The sequence below is a fragment of the Nerophis ophidion genome, linkage group LG27 (genome assembly GCF_033978795.1).
Source record: "Nerophis ophidion isolate RoL-2023_Sa linkage group LG27, RoL_Noph_v1.0, whole genome shotgun sequence".
Lineage (NCBI taxonomy): Eukaryota > Metazoa > Chordata > Actinopteri > Syngnathiformes > Syngnathidae > Nerophis > Nerophis ophidion.
In genome coordinates, this window is record NC_084637.1 from 19,091,870 (window position 1) to 19,115,193 (window position 23,324).

General features: G+C 36.3%; 1 protein-coding gene across 4 annotated transcripts in view; it reads right to left on the reverse strand.

Annotated features, from left to right (window-relative positions):
* Window positions 1-15,872, reverse strand: part of slc66a1 (solute carrier family 66 member 1) — a 42,810-nt gene extending 26,938 nt beyond the window's left edge. Inside the window, exons 1-6 of one of the 4 annotated variants that reach the window (XM_061889843.1) lie at window positions 15,719-15,872; window positions 12,993-13,186; window positions 12,792-12,921; window positions 9,839-9,926; window positions 7,608-7,765; window positions 1,449-1,541 (exon numbers count right to left, since the gene is read on the reverse strand). In XM_061889843.1, coding sequence (XP_061745827.1) covers window positions 1,449-1,541; window positions 7,608-7,765; window positions 9,839-9,926; window positions 12,792-12,921; window positions 12,993-13,183 — 660 coding nt within the window. In that variant the 5' untranslated portion in view covers window positions 13,184-13,186; window positions 15,719-15,872. The other 3 variants (XM_061889839.1, XM_061889841.1, XM_061889842.1) reach the window with 3 other exon arrangements.
* Window positions 15,873-23,324: the final 7,452 nt, after the last annotated feature.

A 23,324-nucleotide genomic window follows, 5' to 3' on the forward strand; every position in this document is an offset into this window, starting at 1 on the left:
AACAAAGTTTGACTTTTTTTTACACTTGTATTAATGAGAATAATACCAACAATACACTGCAGTAATAACAAAGTTCACTTATTTTTACACTTATATTAATAAGAATAACACTTAAGTGTGTTTACACGACCAATACACTGCATTAAAAACAAACAATGCTTGACTAACTCTTATTAATACAAGTGTAATAACACTTAGTGTTTACACGACCAATACACTGCATTAAAAACAATGTTTGACTTATTTTTACACTTGCAATAATAAGAATAACACAAGTGTGTTTACAAAAACAATACACTGCATAAAACAATGTTTGACTTATTCTTATTAATACAAGTGTAATAATAACATTTAAGTGTATTTACACCAATAATAAACTGCATAACAAAAACAATGTTTGACTTATTCTTATTAATACAAGTGTAAAACCACTCAAGTGTCTTTACACCAACAATACACCATATAAAAAACAATGTTTGACTTATTTGTACACTTGTATTAATAAAGAATAACACTCAAGTGTGTGTACATCAACAATACACTGCATTACAAACAATGTTTGACTTATTTTTACACTAGTATTAATGAGAATAATACCAACCATACACTGCAGTAATAACAAAGTTTACTTATTTTTACACTTGTATTAATAAGAATAATACTTAAGTGTGTTTACAAAAACAATATACTGCCTTACAATGATTGACCTATTTTTACACTTGTATTTATAATAACACTTAAAAGTGTTTACATCAACAATACACTGCTTTAAAAACAATGTTTGACTTATTTTTACACTTGTATTTATAACAACACTTAACTGTGTTTACACCAACAACACACATCATAAAAAACAATGTTTGACTTATTTTTACACTTGTATTAATAAAAACGCTTAAGTGTGTTTACACCAACAATACATTGCAGTAATAACAAACTTGATCCTTTTTACACTTGTATTAATATTAATAACACTTAATTGAGTTCACACCAACAATACAGTGCATTAAAAACAATGTTTGACTTATTAATTACAAGTGTAACAATCACACAACTGTGTCAACACCTAAAATAAACTGCATAAAAACCAATGGTTGACTTATTAATTACAAGTGTAAGAATCACACAACTGTGTCAACACCAAAAATACACTGCATAAAAACCAATGGTTGACTTATTTGTACACTTGTATTAATAAAGAATGACACTTAAGTGTTTATACCAACAATACACTGCAGTAAAAACAATGTTTGACTGATTGTTACACTTATGTTAATAAGAATAACACGTAAATGTGTTTACAAAAACAATACACTGCCTTACATACAATTTTTGACCGATTTTTTACACTTTAATTAATGATAATAATAGGTTAATAATGTTCAGTTGCTTGTCATGGCCACAGCTTGACCATGGAACAAACTAGTGCTAGCAGTGCTAAGGCTTACATTGGTGTACATCTGAGGGAGTCTGGAGAACAAGTAGAGCACGGACGACACGGAGCCAATAGAGAAACCAATGATCTCTTTGGGCGTGAAGGACTGAAAGAAAAAGAAAACAATAGAATTTGAACAATAAAAAACTCAATTTATTAGCTTTTGAAATCATAATTTTAAAAAAAAAATGGATTTAAAAAGTGTATAAAACTAGAGGTGGGAATCTTTAAATGATAAACGGGTTGGTTGTACTTGTATAGCGCTTTTCTACCTTCAAGGTACTCAAAGCGCTTTGACACTACCTCCACATTTACCCATTCACACACTGATGGAGGGAGCTGCCATGCAAGGCGCTAACCAGCACCCATCAGGAGCAAGAGTGAAGTGTCTTGCTCAGGACACAACAGACGTGACGAGGTTGGTACTAGGTGGGGATTGAACCAGGGTCTCGGGTTGCGCACGGCCACTCTTCCACTGCGCCACGCCGTCCCCCGTCTTTGAGCAAAGTCACGATTCAATTTGAGTTTTAAATGGTAAATGGGTTATACTTGTATAGCGCTTTTCTACCTTCAAGGTACTCAAAGCGCTTTGACACTATTTCCACATTCCCCCATACACACACTGATGGCGGGAGCTGCCATGCAAGGCCCTAACCACGAACCATCAGGAGCAAGGGTGAAGTGTCTTGCTCAAGGACACAACAGACATGACGAGGTTGGTAGAAGGTGGGGATTGAACCAGGAACCCTCAGGTTGCTGGCACGGCCACTCTCCCAACTACACCACGCCGTTTTAGAATGATGATTCCTTTCATATCAATTCCACGGTGTATTATTTTTTTGTATAATAAAAGGTTACTAAAACAATACCTATAAAACACCCTATAATTTTTCCTCCATGCGGGTGTATGTCTTCCTTTAGCAACCAAAAAGAAACCTCCTTTTGGTTGCTAAAGGAAGACATACACCTGCATGGAGGAAAAATTATTCCTAATATATATAAATACATATATATATATATATATATATATATATATATATATATTAAGGGTGTGTGAAAAAATTGATTCGTATACGAATCGCGATTCTCACGTTGTGCGATTCAGAATCGATTCTTTTTTTTTTTTAATCGATTTCAAAATATATATATATATATATATATTATATAATTTTTTATTTTATTTATTTTTTATCAATCCAAGAAAACAATACACAGCAATACCATAACAAAGCATTCCAATTCCAAAACCAGAACTGCAATAAACAGAGCAATTGAGAGGAGACACAAACACGACACATAACAAACCAAAAGTAGTGAAACAAAAAATAATATTATCAACAACAGTATCAATGTTAGTTATAATTTCAGCATAGCAGTGATTAAAAATCCCTCATTGACATTATCATTAGACATTCATAAAAATAAATAAAGAACAATAGTGTCACAGTGGCTTACACTTGCATCCAATGTTTGTGTCCAATGTTTTCGCGAAGATAAAATAAGTCATATTTTTGGTTTGTTTAATAGTTAAAAAAAATTACAATATTGCAATCAGTTGATAAAACATTGTCCTTTACAATTATAAAAGTTTTTTTTTTTTTGTTTTTTTAAATCTACTATTCTGTTAGCATGTCAGCAGACTGGGGTAATCCTGCTGAAATCCTGTGTGTTGAATGAATACAGAATCGCATTGAATCGAAAAAAATCGATTTATAATCGAATCGCGACCCCAAGAATCGATATTGAATCGCATCGTGGGACACCCAAAGATTCGCAGCCCTAATATATATATATATATATATATATATATATATATATATATATATATATATATATATATATATATATATATATATATATACACACACACACATATACATATATACACACACATTTTTTTTTTTAAATAGGGGGTAAAATTACAATCATAATAAATAAGAAGCGCAGTTCGAAACCTCCTCTTTTAGATTACTATAAAACATGTATTCCAATTGTAAATCTTGTCTGACAGCGTATTTGTGAGTCTCTAATAAATAATAAATGTATTTGTATTTATTCAAATATGTCAGGGTATACTCATTTTGTTGTGTGAATGCTCCAAATATTCACACATGCTTTTCTACACCAAAATTAATCTATATATTATAATTGTTCTCCAGATTTTGGTGCGCTCTAATTTACACGTTGTTCACCCGATTCAAACTGTTCAGCCTATTTGGGAGTTGTGGGCTTTCCCTTGACAAATTCCAAAAATTCCCAGATTTCCAGGTTTTCCAGGACATTTTCCCCCATTCAAAATGAATTGGCCATTTTTCAAACTTCCACCATTTCAACATTTTTCAACTAATCAACACATTCCACCATCCTGGAAATTCAAACTATCATTTTTTCAAGTTCAAAAAAATTTCAGGAATTTCCGTTTATTCAAACCCCTTTTTTCTGTTGACTACTACTTCCACATTTTTCAACTCACTTCAACCGTTCCACCGTCAAAACATTCCTCCTAATCAGGACAAAAAACGAATTTGTTTTTTTGAACTGGAAACATTTTCCCAAAATTTCCAGGAAGTTCCCATTGAACTGCGATGAGGTGGCGACTTGTCTAGGGTGTACACCAGCTTCCGCCCAATTGTAGCTGAGATAGGCACAAGCGCCACCCCAAAGGGAATAAGCGGTAGGAAATGGGTGGATGGATGGGTTCCCATTGAAATAAATTGGACATTTTTCCAAGTTGCACAATTCCCACATTTTTCAACCTAATCAAACTATTCCACTCATCCTGGATATTGAAACTATCATTTTTACAAGTTCCAAGAAATTCCAGGAAATCCCAGAAAAGCCTTTTTTCACCCTTTTTTCTGGCGATTACTCCTTCGACATTTTTCAACCCACTTCAACCGTTCCCCCGTCAAAACATTCCTCTTAATCAGGACAAAAAACTCATTTGTTTTTTGATCTGGAAAAATTTCCGGTTTTCCCGAAATTCCGTAATACCATTTTTCAATTCTCAATGTTACTACTTCAACATTTCTCGACCTATTTGAAAAATTCCATCACCAACCATTTCAACTCATTCACATTTCATAAAAATTCCCTATTTTCCGAAACTCCCAAATTTCCATGAAATTCACATTGAAATGAATGGAGCATTTTTCAAAGTTCCATAACTCCTATATTTATCATCCAATTCTAACCATTCAAATTAAAAAATATTCAGCCTGTTCAGGAATTGTGTGCTCTTTTCGAACAATTACAAAAATAATTTCGGATTTCCTAGATTTCTCAGTTTTTAGGGACATTTTCCCCATTCAAAATGAATTATTCATTTTACAAACTTCCACAATTCCCAAACGTTTTAACCAATTCAAAGCATTCCACCTTAACACGTTTAATTTATCCTGGAAATTCAAAAAAGCATTTTCCACATTCAACAAATTTCCAGGAATTCCTGTTTATTCAAATCCTTATTTCTGTTGACTACTCCTACCACATTTTTCAACCCACTTCAACCGTTCCACCGTCAAAACAGTCCTCTCATTTATTTTTTGAAATGAAAAAATTCCCGGTTTTTCCTAAAAATTCCGTAATACTATTTTTCAATTCAAAATGTTGCTACTTGAACATTTCTTGACAGATTTGAAAAATTCCAACACCAACCATTTCCACTCACATTTTAGTTTTTTGCATTTTCATAAAAATTCTCTCTTTCCCGAAATTCCCAAATTTCCATGAAATTCCCATTGAAATGAATGGGGCATTTTTCAAAGTTCCACAACTCCTATATTTTTCATCCAATTCTAACCATGCCAATTTAAAAATATTCAGCCTGTTCAGGAATTGTGTGTTCTCTCTCAACAATTATAAAAAAAAATCCCAGATTTCCTAAAATTTACCGTTTTTAGGGACATTCTCCTCATTCAGAATGAAATATCCATTTTACAAACTTCCACAATTCCCACATTTTTTAACCGATTTAAAGCATTACATCTCAACACATTCTGGAAATTCAAACAAGCATTTTTCCACATCCAAAAAATTTCCAGGATTTCCCGTTTTTTCCCTAACCTTATTTCAAACCTTTTTTGTGACTCCATTCACATTTTCAACTCATTTCAACTGTACCACTGTCAAAACATTCTGCTAACATCCCACTTTTCCCCAAATTCCCAAATTTCCAGGAAGTTCCCATTGAAATGAATAGGACATTTTTCCAAATTGCACAATTCCCACATTTTTCAACCTATTCAATCCATTCCAACACCAACACATTCCACACAAACTAATACTTTCCCAAGTTCAAAACCAATTTCCAGATTTCCCGGAAATTCAAACTCTTTTACATTCAATTAATTCCAACATTCAAACTATTGAACATTTCAAACATTTCAGCATTGGAGCATTCACACACACACAATTCCTTCAGGAATTACCTAATCTTGTTGCTACTGCATTTTTTTTTTGCCAATAATTAGTAGTGTTCTGATATCATTAATATCATCAATGTGTAGAAACATAATTACAACTAAACAAATGTAATTGTTTACAAATGTTACAAAATATTTTTCTTATTAAAATAAATACATGTACTGTGGTGAAAAAAAAAAATCAACCAATAGGTTATTGTACAATTAACTTTATTATCAATTAAATGTGTAATTAATGTACACTTTAAGATTAAAATTAAATTGGAATTTTATCACACTGCAAACTTTTGTTAAAACATGTTTAGTTTTTATGTCATTAACATTATTATTAGATACAATGTGTTCCAACCAGGAAATCGCCTGAATTTGTCAAGACTTTTGAAAATGTTTTCAATATTTTGAGGCTTTTTTCATCAAAAAACATTGAATTCTTGTGATTTTATGACCGTTTTAAAAATGTCTTGGAAAAGTATTGATGCTTTACTTGTTTTATATCATCCAGACTTTGAAGACAAAACTGGATGTCAGTAAAAGCACATTTTGGCCAAAATGTGCAGAGAAGTTGGACAAAAAATAAATAATAACTAAATATGTGTATGCATTGTCATAACTATTGGGATGGTTGTGATGATAATTTTTATTGTACTGTAATTCAAATAAATAAAATTAAAAACAAAACAAAACTTTTTTTTTTTATTTCAAACTGACAAAATTTTATCAAAATAATTAATTACTTTTTAATAAAAAACATTTTATTACATTTCAATTAATGATACCATTTTTTAAACAAACTTAAAAATATATATATATTTAAAACAATGATTGCATATAGATTACATATAAATTATTACTTTTTCATAAAAACATTTAATTACAAACAATGATACAATTTGATCAATATAAATATTTTTATTACAATTTAAAATAACATTTTAAAATAACATTTTTAAAAATTCAAACTGACAAAATGTGATACGAATAAATTACATTTCAATAAAAAAATTAATTAAAACAATTTTTTTATTTCAAACAATGATCAACATAAATGTTTATACATTTGAAAATATATTTTTGATTAAAGACAATTTTTAATTTCAAACAATCATACAGTTAGATCAAAATAAATGACTACATTTTATTTTAAAAAATTAAAAACATTTTTTAATTTTCAACAAGGATACAACTTGATCAACATACCTTATTACATTTGCATATATACATTTTTAATTTAAATATATTTTTCATTTTAAACAATGATACAATTTGATCAAAAATAATTTACATTTAAAACTAAAAACATTTTTTTATTTCAAGCAATGATAGAAATTGATCAACATATTTTATTACATTTTATTTATTTTTTAAATTGAAAATATTTTCTATTTCAAACATGACAAAATGTGAACAAAATAATTACATTTTAATAAAAAATATTTTAAAAACGTTTCTTAAATTTCAAACTGATACAATTTCATCAAATTAAATATTTTTTTCTACATTTTAATATATATATATATATATATATTTTTTTTTTTTAACTTTTACATTTCAAACAATGATACGTTTAGATGAAAATAAATCACTTTTTTTGCCCAAAATAAACCTGTGGAGTTTTTAAAGTGGATCAAAGTGTAAGATAATTATATTAAATTTAGCAACATGTGATGTTGAAAAGTATTTCATTTCTGGGTGAAACTTAAGAGTTGTTTTTAAAAGATAAAATTGTAAAAAAAGGGGGGGGGTCTTACCCTGACAGCAGCACGATTAGTGGTGGACAGCAACGTGCGCCCTGTGTAGTGGGATGACATCACTTCCTGTTGGGCGGCGCCCCACCCTGGGAGGTTGGCGAAGCCTGTCGTGAAGCCCAGGACGCAGGCCACGCCCACCACGTGGAACACTCTCCTACCTGGAGACAATGTTCAGTATCAGAAAATAACACCACCTGACCAGGCTCAAAGATCAGCAGTGATGTCATGACATTCACTTCCTGTGTCTGGAGCACACACCAGAAAACGACCAATTAGTTCCTCTAAAGTTATGCTGACTCTTTCATCCTACACATCCTCCAAATAATATATATAATCATATAACCCGGGCAGCACGGTGGAAGAGGGGTTAGTGAGTCTGCCTCGCAATACGAAGGTCCTGAATAGTCCTGGGTTCAATACCGGCCTCGGGATCTTTCTGTGTGGAGTTTACATGTCCTCCCCGTGACTGAGTGGGTTCCCTTCGGGTACTCCGGCTTCCTCCCACTTCCAAAGACATACACCTGGGGATAAATTGATTGGCAACACTTAATTGGCCCTAACGTGTGAATGTGAGTGTGAATGTTGTCTATCTGTGTTGGCCCTGCGATGAGGTGGCGACTTGTCCAGGGTGTACCCCGCCTTCCGCCCTGTAGCTGAGATAGGCACCAGAGCCCCCCGCTACCCCAAAGGGAATAAGCGGTAGAAAACGGATGGATGGATAGATCATATAAGTCAGTGAAATTATCCATAAATAATAACTTTGACCTTAGCATAAGAATAAAAAGTAGTATTATTCCTAAAAAAAAATTGTGAAAATAATCCATGAATAATAACATTCAGTAAAAATCAGGTAATGCATAAATAATAATAAGTAAAGAAAAAAATTGGTGAAATAATCCATGAATAATAAAATTATGTAAAAATAAACTGTAATGCATAATAATAATAATAATTAGTGAAAAAATAGGTGAAATAATCCATAAATAATACAATTCAGAATAAAATGAGTTAAAATAATGCATATATAACAACATCCAGATTAAATTGAGGTAAAATAATCCATAAATAATTCAATTCAGAATAAAATGAGTTAAAATAATTCATATTTAAAAACATTCAGTTAAAAAAAGAGGTGAAGTAATCCATAAACAACAACATTCAGAATAATCTATAAATAGCAACATTCAGTGGGAAAAATAAGGGGAGATATTCCATAAGTAACTCAGTGAAAAATAAAGTCAAATAATCTATAAATAACAACATTCACAATACAACGAGGTCAAATAATCCACAAATAACATTTAAAATAAAATGAGGTCAAATAATCTATAAATAACATTCAGAATAATAGGAGTTAAAATAACCCATATATAACAACATTCAATTAAAAGGAAGTGAAGTAATCCATAAGTAACATTCAGAATAAAATGAGGTGAAATAATTTATAAATAATCAGATTCAGTGAAAAAACGGGAAATAATCCACATGTAACTCAGTAAAAAATAAGGTAAAATTATCTATAAATAACAACATTCACAATAAAAATAAATTCAAATAATCCATTAGTAACATTCAGAAGAAAATGAGGTAAAACAATCCATAAATAATACAATGCAGAATAAAATGAGGTAAAATAATCCATAAATAACAACTTTTAATTAAAAAAGAGGTGAAGTAATCCATAATTAACATTCAGAATAAAATTAGGTGAAACAATCTATAAATAATAAACAACATTCAATGGGAAAAAAAGGGAAATAATCCACAAGTAACTCGGTAAAAAATAAAAGTAAAATAATCTATAAAATAACAACATTCAGTGAAAAAAGGGGAAATAATCCACAAGTAACTCAGTGAAAAATGAAGTAAAATAATCTATAAATAACAACATTCACAATAAAATGAGGTCAAATAATCCATAAATAACAACATTGAAAATATAATGAGATAAAATAATCTATAAATAACATTCTAAATAAAATGAGGTAAAATAATCCATAAACAATGGTCAGAATAAAATTAGGTAAAATAATCCCAAAGTAACATTCAGATAAAACTAAGGTGAAATAGTCCATAAATGTAGAGAAAAAGAACAAGATAAAGCATACTGTATATACACAACTATGGTGGGGTGCTAAAGTGGGACTTCACAAGAGTCATGTAATTGATGAGTCAATCATCATCCCTCTTACACACTCAGTGTTAGCCTTAAATAGTGGGAGAAAACTCACTTTCCTCCATTTTGTTCCTGGTCTTGTAGTACAAGTACATGGCCAGCATCAGTAGGTCTGCCAGCACGTAGTAAACCGCAGTATAGGTCTGATTGGAACACAGAGTCATTACTTTCACACATCACTCATCACAACATCATCCATTACTTTCACACATTCATCATCACTCATCACAACATCATCCATTACTTTCATCACTCATCACAACATCCATTACTTTCACACACTCATCATCACTAATCAAGGACAACAATACGAGGTGTGGCCCCTGCTGACTAGTACAGAATAAGACATACAAAGTGGAACAAGAGAGCAAAGAGATGAAAAGTAACAAGAAAAAGTTGTAATGTTGACTCTAACAACACAGTCTTTTTTAAATGTCAATGTTTGAAAAATAATAATGAATCAAAATGAATGTTGTTTTGAATTATTGCCATATTTAAGTTATTCACACTTTGGAAAACATCCTGTGTTATTATGTATTTTACCATGGACTGCTTTTATATTTCCTGTATTTGATATTATTACTTTGAACTGTTTTATATAAAATTATTTTTTATCCTGTAAAGCGTCTTTCAGTACACTAAAAAGCGCTATATCAAATAAAATGTATTATTAATATTATTATTACTATTCTGAAGAAAAATTTGCATATTTTGTATGTTTGACATGACAAAAAATACAAATAAAATTAAGAAAAAAAAATGCATAAAACAATTTTAAAACAAATTGACAGATCTGAGTTGAATCAGAGACTTCAATGTTGAAAGTAAAAAATAGTTTTAGTGGCATTTTATTTTTTAAATGATTGCTCAAAATTAATAATGAATCAAAATCAATGTTATGAATTATAGACATATTTAAGTTTGGAAAACATTCTGAAGAAAAAATTGCATATATTGTATGTTTGACATGAAAAAAAATGCATAAAACAATTAAAAACTTTTTTAGAAAAATAAAATAAATCAATTATTTTTTTAATATAAAAAATTGATAGATAGATCTGAAGTTGAACTGGAGTGGGATGAATATTTTTTAAATGATTGCTCAAAAACAATAATGAATCAAAATCAATGTTATGCATTATTCATGTATTCAAGGCTTTAAATTACATCAAATATTCCACTTTTTAAATATTTTTGAAGAAAATATTTAATATTTTAAAATAAACTATGGTTTTGACAAAAAGGGCCTAAAATATAAAACAAAAAACTTTGTATGGACCTGAAATTGAATGAAATAATGAATATCTAGAGTTTTTTCATAAACGTTTGTGAAAGTACTAACTCATGCTCACCTAACCATATTTTTGCGTTGCTCGATTCACTATTTATTAACCTTGCACATATTAGTTATTCAAGCACTTGTTTGTAATTTCCGTTAATTGTCAATATTCGTTTTTCACATTGAACAAGTGACATTGCCTACCAAGTCAAATTCATTGTGTGTTAAAAATACTTGGCCAAATAGAGCATTTACGATAGCTAAAAAGCTCGCGTAATACGCTAGCATGCTAACATTAGCATGCTAACACTTTGCCAAATAGACCATTTACGATAGCTTTTTAGCTATCGTAAATGTTGTATTTAGCCAAGTATTTTTAACACACAATGAATTTGAATTGGTAGACTGTGCTCACTTGTTCAATGTGAAAAATATTAGCATGAAGCGTTGGTATGTTAATGTTGGCATACATTTAACATCGCGCCAAGCATCAAAATCTATTATTTTTATGTTTAAACAGACAATAGCTAAAAGGCTTGCATAAAACATTAGCATGTTAATGTTAACATGCTTGTATTTGACCAGATAAGAGGAAATATCAAAATGTACTATTTGTAGGTGTAAACATACAAAATTAGCTAAAAAACTGACATAAGACACTGACAGGCTAATATAAGAGACTTTAACGTACTTACAAGCTGGCGCCAAGTATCTAAATTTATGATTTTTAGTTTCAAAACATACAACAATAACCAAAAAGGTTGCATAATACATTAGCATGATAATATAGAAAAATAATAGCATACTTTCATGAGGGCGCCAAGCATCAAAATCCACAATTTTAAGGTTTAAACATACAAATGTTGACAAAAAGCCAGAATAAAATGTTGAAACATACAAAACTTAGCTAAAAAACTTGCATAAAAACGTTAACATGCTGATATAAAAAACATTAGCATGTAATAAATACCAAAATGAACTATTTGTAGGTGTAAACATGCAAAAGTAGCTAAAAAGCTAACGTAAAACAGTAACATGCTAATATAGGAGACCTTAATGTACTTCCAAGAATCAAAATTCATAAAATTTAGGTTGAAACATACAAAACTTAGCTAAAAATCTTGCATAAAAATGTTAACATGCTAATATAAAAAATCTTAGCATAGAGCCTCAGCATGCTAACATAAAAGACATTGGCATATTTTTAAGATGGCACAAAGCATCAAAATCCATGATTTTTAAGTCTAAACTAACAATTTCGCCAAAAAGCTAGAATAAAATGTTAGCGTGCCAATTATTACATACTAAAATGTGAACGGAGAAATACCAAAATGAACTATTTGTAGGTGTAAACATTCAAAATTAGCTGATAAGCCAACATAAAACAGTAACATTATGACAAAATACAAGTTAGCGTACTTATAAGATAAAGCCAAAGATTTAAAAGGCTCTATTTTAGGTTGTAGGCATACAAAATAATCTGTATTTAGATCCTGGTCATCAAAAAATTGGCATGAACAGCTGTGGCTGTAGGCAACCTGATCCTGATGTTTTCCTAATAACTCAAGATAATATATGGCATCATATCTACCTCAGTATACACTTTAAAGCTGACTGGGCAGTTTGCTCCCTCCTGCTTTGTAAGGCCTTTCGAAGAGAGCTACGTTTTGCTGCGCACTTTCTCATGCACTCTAAATCATAAATCAAAGTTTAAAAAAGAAATAATCACCTGAAGTGGGAGCTGGTCGGCCAAAAAGGAGCCCACCAAGTTGCAGGTGTCGCCCCCCAGCCACAGCAGCAGGAACCAGATGGAGAGAGCGCTGTCCATGTTGCCCGTTTTGCAGGAGCTGTAATACTGCCTGCGGATGACGTCACACACACGGCATGACAATGTACAATGTTTGGCGTTCGGGGGGAGTGGGACACTTACGGCAGCGAGGACATCATGAAGCAGAGGATGGACAGCAGGCCCAGATAGATGCTGGCCATGTCTCTGCCGTCCTGGGCGCACTCGCCAAGACCTTCCCACACCCACGCGGAGCCGTTGGGGCAGAGCGTGGTGAAGTTGCCGCCCGCGGCCAACCCAGAAGTTCTGTGTATGAAAGCTCCGTGCGCAAACATGGTCTGCGGAAACAAAACAAATCAATTGTAATGATTGGACACCGAGTAGAGTACATCTAACATTTTAACATCTAAATGATCTCATCCATCCATCTATCTATCCATCTATCCATCTATCCATCCATCTATATATAAATATAAATACACACACTGTACAATCAAGCTCCACTCATGATGACATCATTACCTTTTCGCTGTGCTGTATTCGATACAAACATAACACCAAAGGAGGGCAAAGGGTAACAAATCAACACGACTTGTTCAGACAAGCCACTGATTAGATGAGGCGTTATGATAAATCTGCTTAAAGAAAAACCATGACTTACGTTCATTTTCGCGGTTAGCAGGACAACAAATAAAAGGTGCGTTAATGAAGCTAACCAGCAAGCTAGCTAGCTAGCTTAGCTTAAGTTAGCACTGACAGCAACAATTGTGGCTTTGTCACAGATATAAAAATTCGTCAGGCAAAAGCAAAACATTAAAAGTAATAAACGTTTCCAAACCTGCGTGGGAGCTCGGACGGCGTACGAACCTCGACGGGACAAAAGCCTCGGAGTGAGATGGTAAATAAAGCAGATGGTAAATAAACAAGCTAACTGGGATGTGATTGGTCGGAGCGCCCATGTCACATGGTTGGCCAATGGCAAGGGGCGCGTCCTTCAAAATAAAAGGCCGGCACGTAAAACGATATGCCAATTTGTGTGCGATTTCGAAAATAATTCCTATTGTATGTTTATATAAATGATAAACATTTGGAAATACATGTCATTTCACTTCATTCTCAGAAGTGATGGCAAAGAGCGAATTAAAAAAAAATGTTTGTCATAACTTCTGAGAATGAAGAGCATAGAAGAAAAGGTCATTTTAAACATCAGTATTCAAGGACAACTTTAAAACAAATGGTGGGGGTTAAAATATGGAATTGTCTTTACAATAAGATAAAAGATTGTAGAAATATATTCCAATAGAAAAAAAAAATATATAGACAGAACAATAAGATCACAAGTGTTTACATTTTACTGTACATTTATTATTTTACCCTTTTTTTGTCTGGTTTTGTATCATCCCATGAGGTGTATATTGTTTTTTTTGTTCGGTTTGTACTCCATTAAGTTTTGCACGTTTTTATTGTGTGTTTTTTTTTTTTTTCATTATAGTTGGATGTATTTGTTTGGTTTGTATGCTTGTGAATATGGGCTATCCATTAAATACTTATGTTGAAGGGGGCATGAAATAAAAAAATTTTGGACAGCCGTAAGTGTTTACATTTTGCTTTATATTTATTATTTTACTTATTTTTTGTCTGGTTTTGTATTTTTTTGTCATCACTTGGGCGGTATAGCTCGGTTGGTAGAGCGGTCGTGCCAGCAACTTGAGGGTTGCAGGTTCGATCCCCGCTTACGCCTTCCAAGTCAATGTCCTTGGGCAAGACACTTTACCCACCTGCTCCCAGTGCCACCCACACTGGTTTAATTGTAACTTAGATATTGGGTTTCACTATGTAAAGCGCTTTGAGTCACTTGAGGAAAAAGCGCTTTATAAATATAATTCACTTCACTTCACTACTGAGAATGAAGAGCATAAAAGAAAAGGTCATTTCAAACATCAGTGTTAAAGGACAGCTATAAAACAAATGTGTGTATCAGTGGTGGGGGTTAAACTATGGAATTCTCTTTACAATGAGATAACAGATTGTAGAAATGTATTTCAATTAAAAATATATATATATAAAGACAGAACAATGACATCATAAGTGTTTACATTTTGCTTTATATTCATTATTTTATTGGTTTTGTATTTGTTTTGTGTCATCCCGTAAGGTGTTTTTTTGTTCGGTTTGTACTTCATAAAGTTTTGCAATTTTTTGTGTACTTTTTGTTAGTTTTTTTAGATTTGGATGTATTTGTTTGGTTTGTATGCTTGTGAATTATGTTAAAGCGGGCAGGAAATATGCGATTTTCTTCATCCCGTTCCTTCTCAAGCGTAGGTGTGTAAATATGTGTTTTGTTGTTAAAGTTTAATTGTCCATTGATTAAAAAATGCACATCAATGAAGGAGATGAATAAAAATTAAAATGATTTAAGTCCCTAATCTATCAAAAGAGTTTGGAACGTGTGTTTTTATGCACATGTCAGATAGCTACCGGGCAAACATTTCACATGCGCTCACCACACATTAATAAACCTCGCCGAAAAATGTATCGTGTATATGTATGTGTGAGCTTTACATTTTTCGAAGGCAGTTGCGAAAGAGGCAGCAATAACACAAACAATTAGCGGCTCGTTTGCGTAATCACAGCAACATTCTGCGCCCTTGTTGACTCTCCGAATGTGGCGTTCACGGACCAGAGTAGATGACGTCTGTGTAATTACAGCAACATTCTGCGCCCTTGTTGACTTTCCGGATTTGGCGTTCAGGAAACAGAAGCGAGCTTGTTAAAAGTGCTCCGTTGTACGACTGCGTTGTCGCTTAAAAAATACAGCGAGACCAAATGACAACCAGCGGAAATTCGGGCAAATTGTTAGCGTGTCTTACCTTTTAAAAGGACGACGTACCACTGCCTAAAAAGGCAGAAGGAAACGAGTATGTCCTACTTTGTCAGCTGACTGCGAACAGACTGCTGACTCAGGATAAAGGCTGGTCAGCGCGTGCCAGATTTCACGCTCCAGGTCACGTGATAAAATCATTTCCTGGTTCTATAAATGACTTTAGCGTGTTATTAAACGACGGTTTTGTCCGTTACATTATACACTTTTGCCTGCAAGACACACTTTTACTATGGTCACCTGCTAAAATAACTTCCGGGTTCCATAAAATACTTTAGCACGTTATTAGGGGATTATTTCTTTCATTACATGATACGTTTTTACTATGGTCACGTGTTACAATAACTTCCTGGTTTCATTTAAATATTTTAGCACGTTATTTAACGACTATGTTGTTCGTTACATTACACAATTTTACTATGGTCACCTGCTAAAGTAAATTCCGGGTTTCATAAAAGACTTTCGCACGTTATTAGATGACTATCTTGTTCATTAAATGATACACCCAATACTATGGTCACGTGTTCAAATCACTTCCGGGTGCCATAAATTACTTTAGCACGTTATTATTGGTCCTAGGTGAGGGACCAAACAAAGAGCAGCTCGAAAACCTCTATGAAAAGTAAAAACAAAGGATCCAGATTTCCTTCGCCCGGACGCGGGTCACCGGGGCCCCCATTTGGAGCCAGGCCCGGAGGTGGGGCACGATGGCGAGCGCCTGGTGGCCGGGCCTGTACCCATGGGGCCCGGCCGGGCACAGCCCGAAGAGGCAACGTGGGTCCCCCCTCCAATGGGCTCACCACCCATAGCAGGGGGCATAGAGGTCGGGTGCAATGTGAGCTGGGCGGAAGCCGAAGGCAGGACACTTGGCAGTCCGATCCTCGGCTACATAAGCTCGCTCTTGGGACGTGGAACGTCACCTCACTGAGGGGAAAGGAGCCTGAGCTAGTGCGCGAAGTAGAGAAATTCCGGCTGGATGTAGTCGGACTCACTTCGACGCACAGCAAGGGCTCTGGAACCACTTCTCTTGAAAGGGGCTGGACTCTCTTTCACTCTGGCGTTGGCGGCAGTGAGAGGCGACGGGCTGGGGTGGCAATTCTCGTTTCCCCCCGGCTCAAAGCCTGCACGTTGGAGTTCAACCCAGTGGACGAAAGGGTAGCCTCCCTCCGCCTTACGCACCAAACAACAGTTCAGAGTACCCACACTTTTTGGGTACACTCGAGGGAGTACTGGAGAGTGCTCCCTCGGGTGATTTCCTTGTTCTGCTGGGGGACTTCAACGCTCATGTTGGTAACGACAGTGAAACCTGGAGAGGCGTGATTGGGAAGAATGGCCACCCGGATCTGAACCCGAGTGGTGTTTTGTTATTGGACTTCTGTGCTCGTCACAGTTTGTCCATAACAAACACCATGTTCAAACATAAGGGTGTCCATATGTGCACTTGGCACCAGGACACCCTAGGCCGCAGTTCCATGATCGACTTTGTAGTTCTGTCATCTGATTTGCGGCCTCATGTTTTGGACACTCGGGTGAAGAGAGGGGCGGAGCTTTCTACCGATCACCACCTGGTGGTGAGTTGGCTGCAATGGTGGGGGAGGATGCCGGACAGACCTGGCAGGCCCAAACGCATTGTGAGGGTTTGCTGGGAACGTCGGGGAGAGTCTCCTGTCAGAGAAAGTTTCAATTCCCACCTCCGGAGGAACTTTGAACATGTCACGAGGGAGGTGCTGGACATTGGGTCCGAGTGGACCATGTTCCGCACCTCTATTGTCGAGGCGGCTGATCGGAGCTGTGGCCGCAAGGTAGTTGGTGCTTGTCGTGGCGGTAATCCTAGAACCCGGTGGTGGACACCAGCGGTCAGGGATGCCTTCAAGCTGAAGAAGGAGTCCTATCGGGTTCTTTTGGCTCATAGGACTCCAGAGGCAGTGGACAGGTACCGACAGGCCAAGCGGTGTGCAACTTCAGCGGTCGCAGAGGCAAAAACCCGGACATGGGAAGAGTTTGGGGAAGCCATGGAAAATGACTTCCGGACGGCTTCGAAGCGATTCTGGACCACCACCCGCCGCCTCAGGAAGGGGAAGCAGTGCACTGTCAACACCGTGTATGGTGCGGATGGTGTTCTGCTGACCTCAACTGCGGATGTTGTGGATAGGTGGAAGGAATACTTTGAAGACCTCCTCAATCCCACCAACACGTCTTCCTATGAGGAAGCAATGCCTGGGGAATCTGTGGTGGACTCTCCTATTTCTGGGGCTGAGGTTGCTGAGGTAGTTAAAAAGCTCCTCGGTGGCAAGGCCCCAGGGGTGGATGAGATCCGCCCGGAGTTCCTTAAGGCTCTGGATGCTGTGGGGCTGTCTTGGTTGACAAGACTCTGCAGCATCGCGTGGACATCGGGGGCGGTACCTCTGGATTGGCAGACCGGGGTGGTAGTCCCTCTCTTTAAGAAGGGGGACCGGAGGGTGTGTTCCAACTATCGTGGGATCACACTCCTCAACCTTCCCGGTAAGGTTTATTCAGGTGTACTGGAGAGGAGGCTACGCCGGATAGTCGAACCTCGGATCCAGGAGGAACAGTGTGGTTTTCGTCCTGGTCGTGGAACTGTGGACCAGCTCTATACTCTCGGCAGGGTTCTTGAGGGTGCATGGGAGTTTGCCCAACCAGTCTACATGTGCTTTGTGGACTTGGAGAAGGCATTCGACCGTGTCCCTCGGGAAGTCCTGTGGGGAGTGCTCAGAGAGTATGGGGTATCGGACTGTCTTATTGTGGCAGTCCGATCCCTTTACGATCAGTGTCAGAGCTTGGTCCGCATTGCTGGCAGTAAGTCGGACACGTTTCCAGTGAGGGTTGGACTCCGCCAAGACTGCCCTTTGTCACCGATTCTGTTCATAACTTTTATGGACAGAATTTCTAGGCGCAGTCAAGGCATTGAGGGGTTCCGGTTTGGTGGCCGCGGGATTAGGTCTCTGCTTTTTGCAGACGATGTGGTCCTGTTGGCTTCATCTGGCCGGGATCTTCAGCTCTCGGTTCGCAGCCGAGTGTGAAGCGGCCGGAATGAGAATCAGCACCTCCAAATCCGAGTCCATGGTTCTCTCCCGGAAAAGGGTGGAGTGCCATCTCCGGGTTGGGGAGGAGACCCTGCCCCAAGTGGAGGAGTTCAAGTACCTAGGAGTCTTGTTCACGAGTGGGGGAAGAGTGGATCGTGAGATCGACAGGCGGATCGGTGCGGCGTCTTCAGTAATGCGGACGTTGTACCGATCCGTTGTGGTGAAGAAGGAGCTGAGCCGGAAGGCAAAGCTCTCAATTTACCGGTCGATCTACGTTCTCATCCTCACCTATGGTCATGAGATTTGGGTCATGACCCAAAGGATAAGATCACGGGTACAAGCGGCCGAAATGAGTTTCCTCCGCCGTGTGGCGGGGCTCTCCCTTAGAGATAGGGTGAGAAGCTCTGCCATCCGGGAGGAACTCAAAGTAAAGCCGCTGCTCTTCCACATCGAGAGGAGCCAGATGAGGTGGTTCGGGCATCTGGTCAGGATGCCACCTGAACGCCTCCCGAGGGAGGTGTTTAGGGCACGTCCAACCGGTAGGAGGCCACGGGGAAGACTATGTCTCCCGGCTGGCCTGGGAACGCCTCGCGATCCCCCGGGAAGAGCTAGACGAAGTGGCTGGGGAGAGGGAAGTCTGGGCTTCCCTGCTTAGGCTGCTGCCCCTTCGACCCGACCTCGCTATAAGCGGAAGAAGATGGATGGATGGATGGACGTTATTAGATGACTATCTTGTTTGTTACATTATAGACTTTTGCCTTTTAAGGCACACTTTTACTATGGTCACCTGCTAAAATAACTTCCGGGTTCCATAAAAGACTTTCGCACGTTTTTAGATGACTATCTTCTTCATTACATGATACACTATTACTATGGTCACATGTTAAAATCACTTCTGGGTTCCATCAATGACTTTAGCACATTATTAGATGACTATCTTGTTTGCTAGATTATAGAATTTTGCCTTTTAAGACACACTTTTACTATGGTCACCTGCTAAAATCACTTCCGGGTTCCGTAAAAGACTTTAGCACATTATTAGATGACTATCTTGTTCATTACATTATAAACTTTTACCTGTTAGACACACTTTTACTATGGGCACCTGTCAAAATCACTTCCGGGTTCCATATAAGACTTTAGCACATTTAAATGACTAACTTGTTTGTTACATTATAGACTTTTGCCTTTTAAGACACACTTTTACTATGGTCACCTGCTAAAATACCTTCCGGGGTCCGTAAAAGACTTTAGCACGTTATTAGATGACTATCTTGTTCAATTCCATTATAAACTTTTACCTGACACACTTTTTTTTTCATCATCATCGTCACCGACGTCCCACTGGGTCATTATTGTCACCGATGTCCCATTGGGTGTGAGTTTTCCTTGCCCTTATGTGGGCCTACCGAGGATGTCGTAGTGGTTTGTGCAGCCCTTTGATTGATTGATTGATTGACTTTTACTATGCTCACCAGTCAAAATCACTTCCGGGTTCCATATAAGACTTCAGCATGTTATTAGGGGACTATCTACTTTGTTACCTTATACACTTTTACTATAACTATAGACTTTTGCCTCTTAAGACACACTTTTACTATGGTCACCTGCTAAAATAACTTCAGGGTTCCATAAAAGACTTTAGCACATTATTAGATGACTCTTGTTTGTTACATGATACACTTTTACCATGATCACCTGCTAAAATAACATCCGGGTTCCATAAACGACTCTAGCATGTTATTAAGGGACTATCTTGGCGACTTGTCCAGGATGTACCCGCCTTCCGCCCGAATGCAGCCTGAGATAGGCTCCAGCACCCCCAAACTCATAAACTTGATTTTTTTTGCAAATAATAATTAACTTAGAATTTCATGGCTGCAACATGTGCCAAAGTAGTTGGGAAAGGACATGTCCACCACTGTGTTACATCACCTTTTCTTTTAACAACACTCAATAAACATTTGGAAACTGAGGAAACTAATTGTTGAAGCTTTGAAAGTGGAATTCTTTCCCATTCTTGTTTCGTGTAGAACTTCAGTCGTTCATCAGTCCGGGGTCTCCGCTGTCGTATTTTACGCTTCATAATGCGCCAATCATTTTCGATGGGAGACAGGTCTGGACTGCAGGCGGGCCAGGAAAGTACCCGCACTCTTTTTTTACGAAGTCACGCTGTTGTAACACGTGCTGAATGTGGCTTGGCATTGTCTTGCTGAAATAAGCAGGGGCGTCAATGAAAAAGACGGCATTTAGATGGCAGCATATGTTATTCCAAAACCTGTGTGTACCTTTCAGCATTAATGGTGCCTTCACAGATGTGTAAGTTACCCATGCCTGGGGGACTAATGCACCCCCTTACCATCACAGATGCTGGCTTTTGAACTTTGCGTCGATAACAGTCTGAATGGTTCGCTTCCCCTTTAGTCCGGATGACCCATCCATTTTCTACCACTTATTCCCTTTGGGGTCGCTGGTGCCTATCTCAGCTACAATCGGGCGGAAGGCGGTGTACACCCTGGACAAGTCGCCACCTCATCGCAGGGCCAGTCCGGATGACACGATGTCAAATATTTCCAAAAACAATTTGAAATGTGGACTCGTCAGACCACAGAACACTTTTTCACTTTGCATCAGTCCATCTTAGATGATGTCGGGCCCAGAGAAGTCGGCGGCGTTTCTGGATGTTGTTGATAAATGGCTTTCGCTTTGCATAGTAGAGCTTTAACTTACACGTACAAATGTAGTGACAAACTGTATTTAGTGACACCGGTTTTCTGAAGTGTTCCTGAGCCCATGTGGTGATATCCTTTAGAGCAGGGGTCACCAACACGGTGCCCGCGGGCACCAAGTAGCTCGTAAGGACCAGATGAGTCGCCCGCTGGCCTGTTTTAAAAATAGCTCAAATACCAGCACTTACCAGTGAGCAGCCTATATATTTTTTTTAAATTTTATTTATTTATTAACAAGCTGGTCTTGCTTTGCTCGACATTTTTAATTCTAAGAGAGACAAAACTCAAATAGAATGTGAAAATCCAAGAAAATATTTTAAAGACTCGGTCCTCACCTGTTTGAATAAATTCATTAATTTTTTTACTTTGCATCTTATAACTTTCAGAAAGACAATTTCAGAGAAAAAATACAACCTTAAAAATGATTTTAGGATTTTTAAACACATATACATTTTAAATTCCTTCCTCTTAAAATATTTTTATTGTAAAGAATAATAAATACATTTTAATGTAGTTCTTCATTTTAGCTTCTGTTTCTTCGATGAAGGATATTTGTGAAATATTTCTTCAAACTTATGATTAAAATAAAATAAAAATATTCTGGCAAATCTAGAAAATCTGTAGAATAAAATCTAAATCATATTTCAAAGTCTTTTGAATTTATTTTAAAATTTTTGTTCTGGAAACTCTAGAAGAAATAATGATTTGTCTTTGTTAGAAATATAGCTTGGTCCAATTTGTTATATATTCTAACAAAGTGCAGATTGGATTTTAACCTATTTAAAACATTTCATCAAATTTCTGAAAATATTCTTAATCAGGAAAATTACTAATGATGTTCCATAAATAATTTTTTTCATTTTTTCAAAAAGATTTGAATTAGCTAGTTGTTCTCTTCTTTTTTTCGGGTGAATTTTGAATTTCAAACAGTCGAAATTAAAGATAAACTATGTTTCAAAATTTAATTTTAATTTGTTTGTGTTTTCTCCTCTTTTAAACCGTTCAATTAAGTGTTTTTTTTCATCATTTATTCTTTACAAAAAAACCTTCCAAAGAAGGAAAAAAAACGTACGACGGAATGACAGACAGAAATACCTTTTTTTTTTTAAATATATATTAATGTTTCTATATATATTTATTGTGAGAAATAATTAAGATGATCAGTGTTTCCACAAAGATAAATATAATTATTAACAATAACAGAATTAAAGGTAAATTGAGCAAATTGGCTATTTCTGGCTATTTATTTAAGTGTGTATCAAACTGGTAGCCCTTCGCATTAATCAGTACCCAAGAAGTAGCTCTTGGTTTCAAAAAGGTTGGTGACCCCTGCTTTAGAGGTTGATGTTGGTTTTTGATACAGTGCCGTCTGAGGGATCGAAGGTCACGGTCAATCAATGTTGGTTTCCGGCCATGCCGCTTTCATGGAGTGATTTCTCCAGATTTTCTGAACCTTAAAATATTATGAACCATAAATGTTGAAATCCCTAAATTTCTTGCAATTGTACTTTGAGAAACATTGTTCTTAAACTGTTCGACTATTTGCTCACGCAGTTGTGGACAAAGGGGTGTACCTCGCCCCATCCTTTCTTGTGAAAGACTGAGTATTTTTGGAGAAGCTGTTTTATACCCAATAATGGAACCCACATGTTCCCAGTTAGCCTGCACACCTGTGGTATGTTCCAAATAAGTGTTTGATGAGCATTCCTCAACTTTATCATTATTTATTGCCACCTTCTTTGTCATGTGTTGCTGGCATCAAATTCTAAAATTAATGATTTGCAAAAAAAAAATGTTTATCAGTTTGAACATCAAATATGTT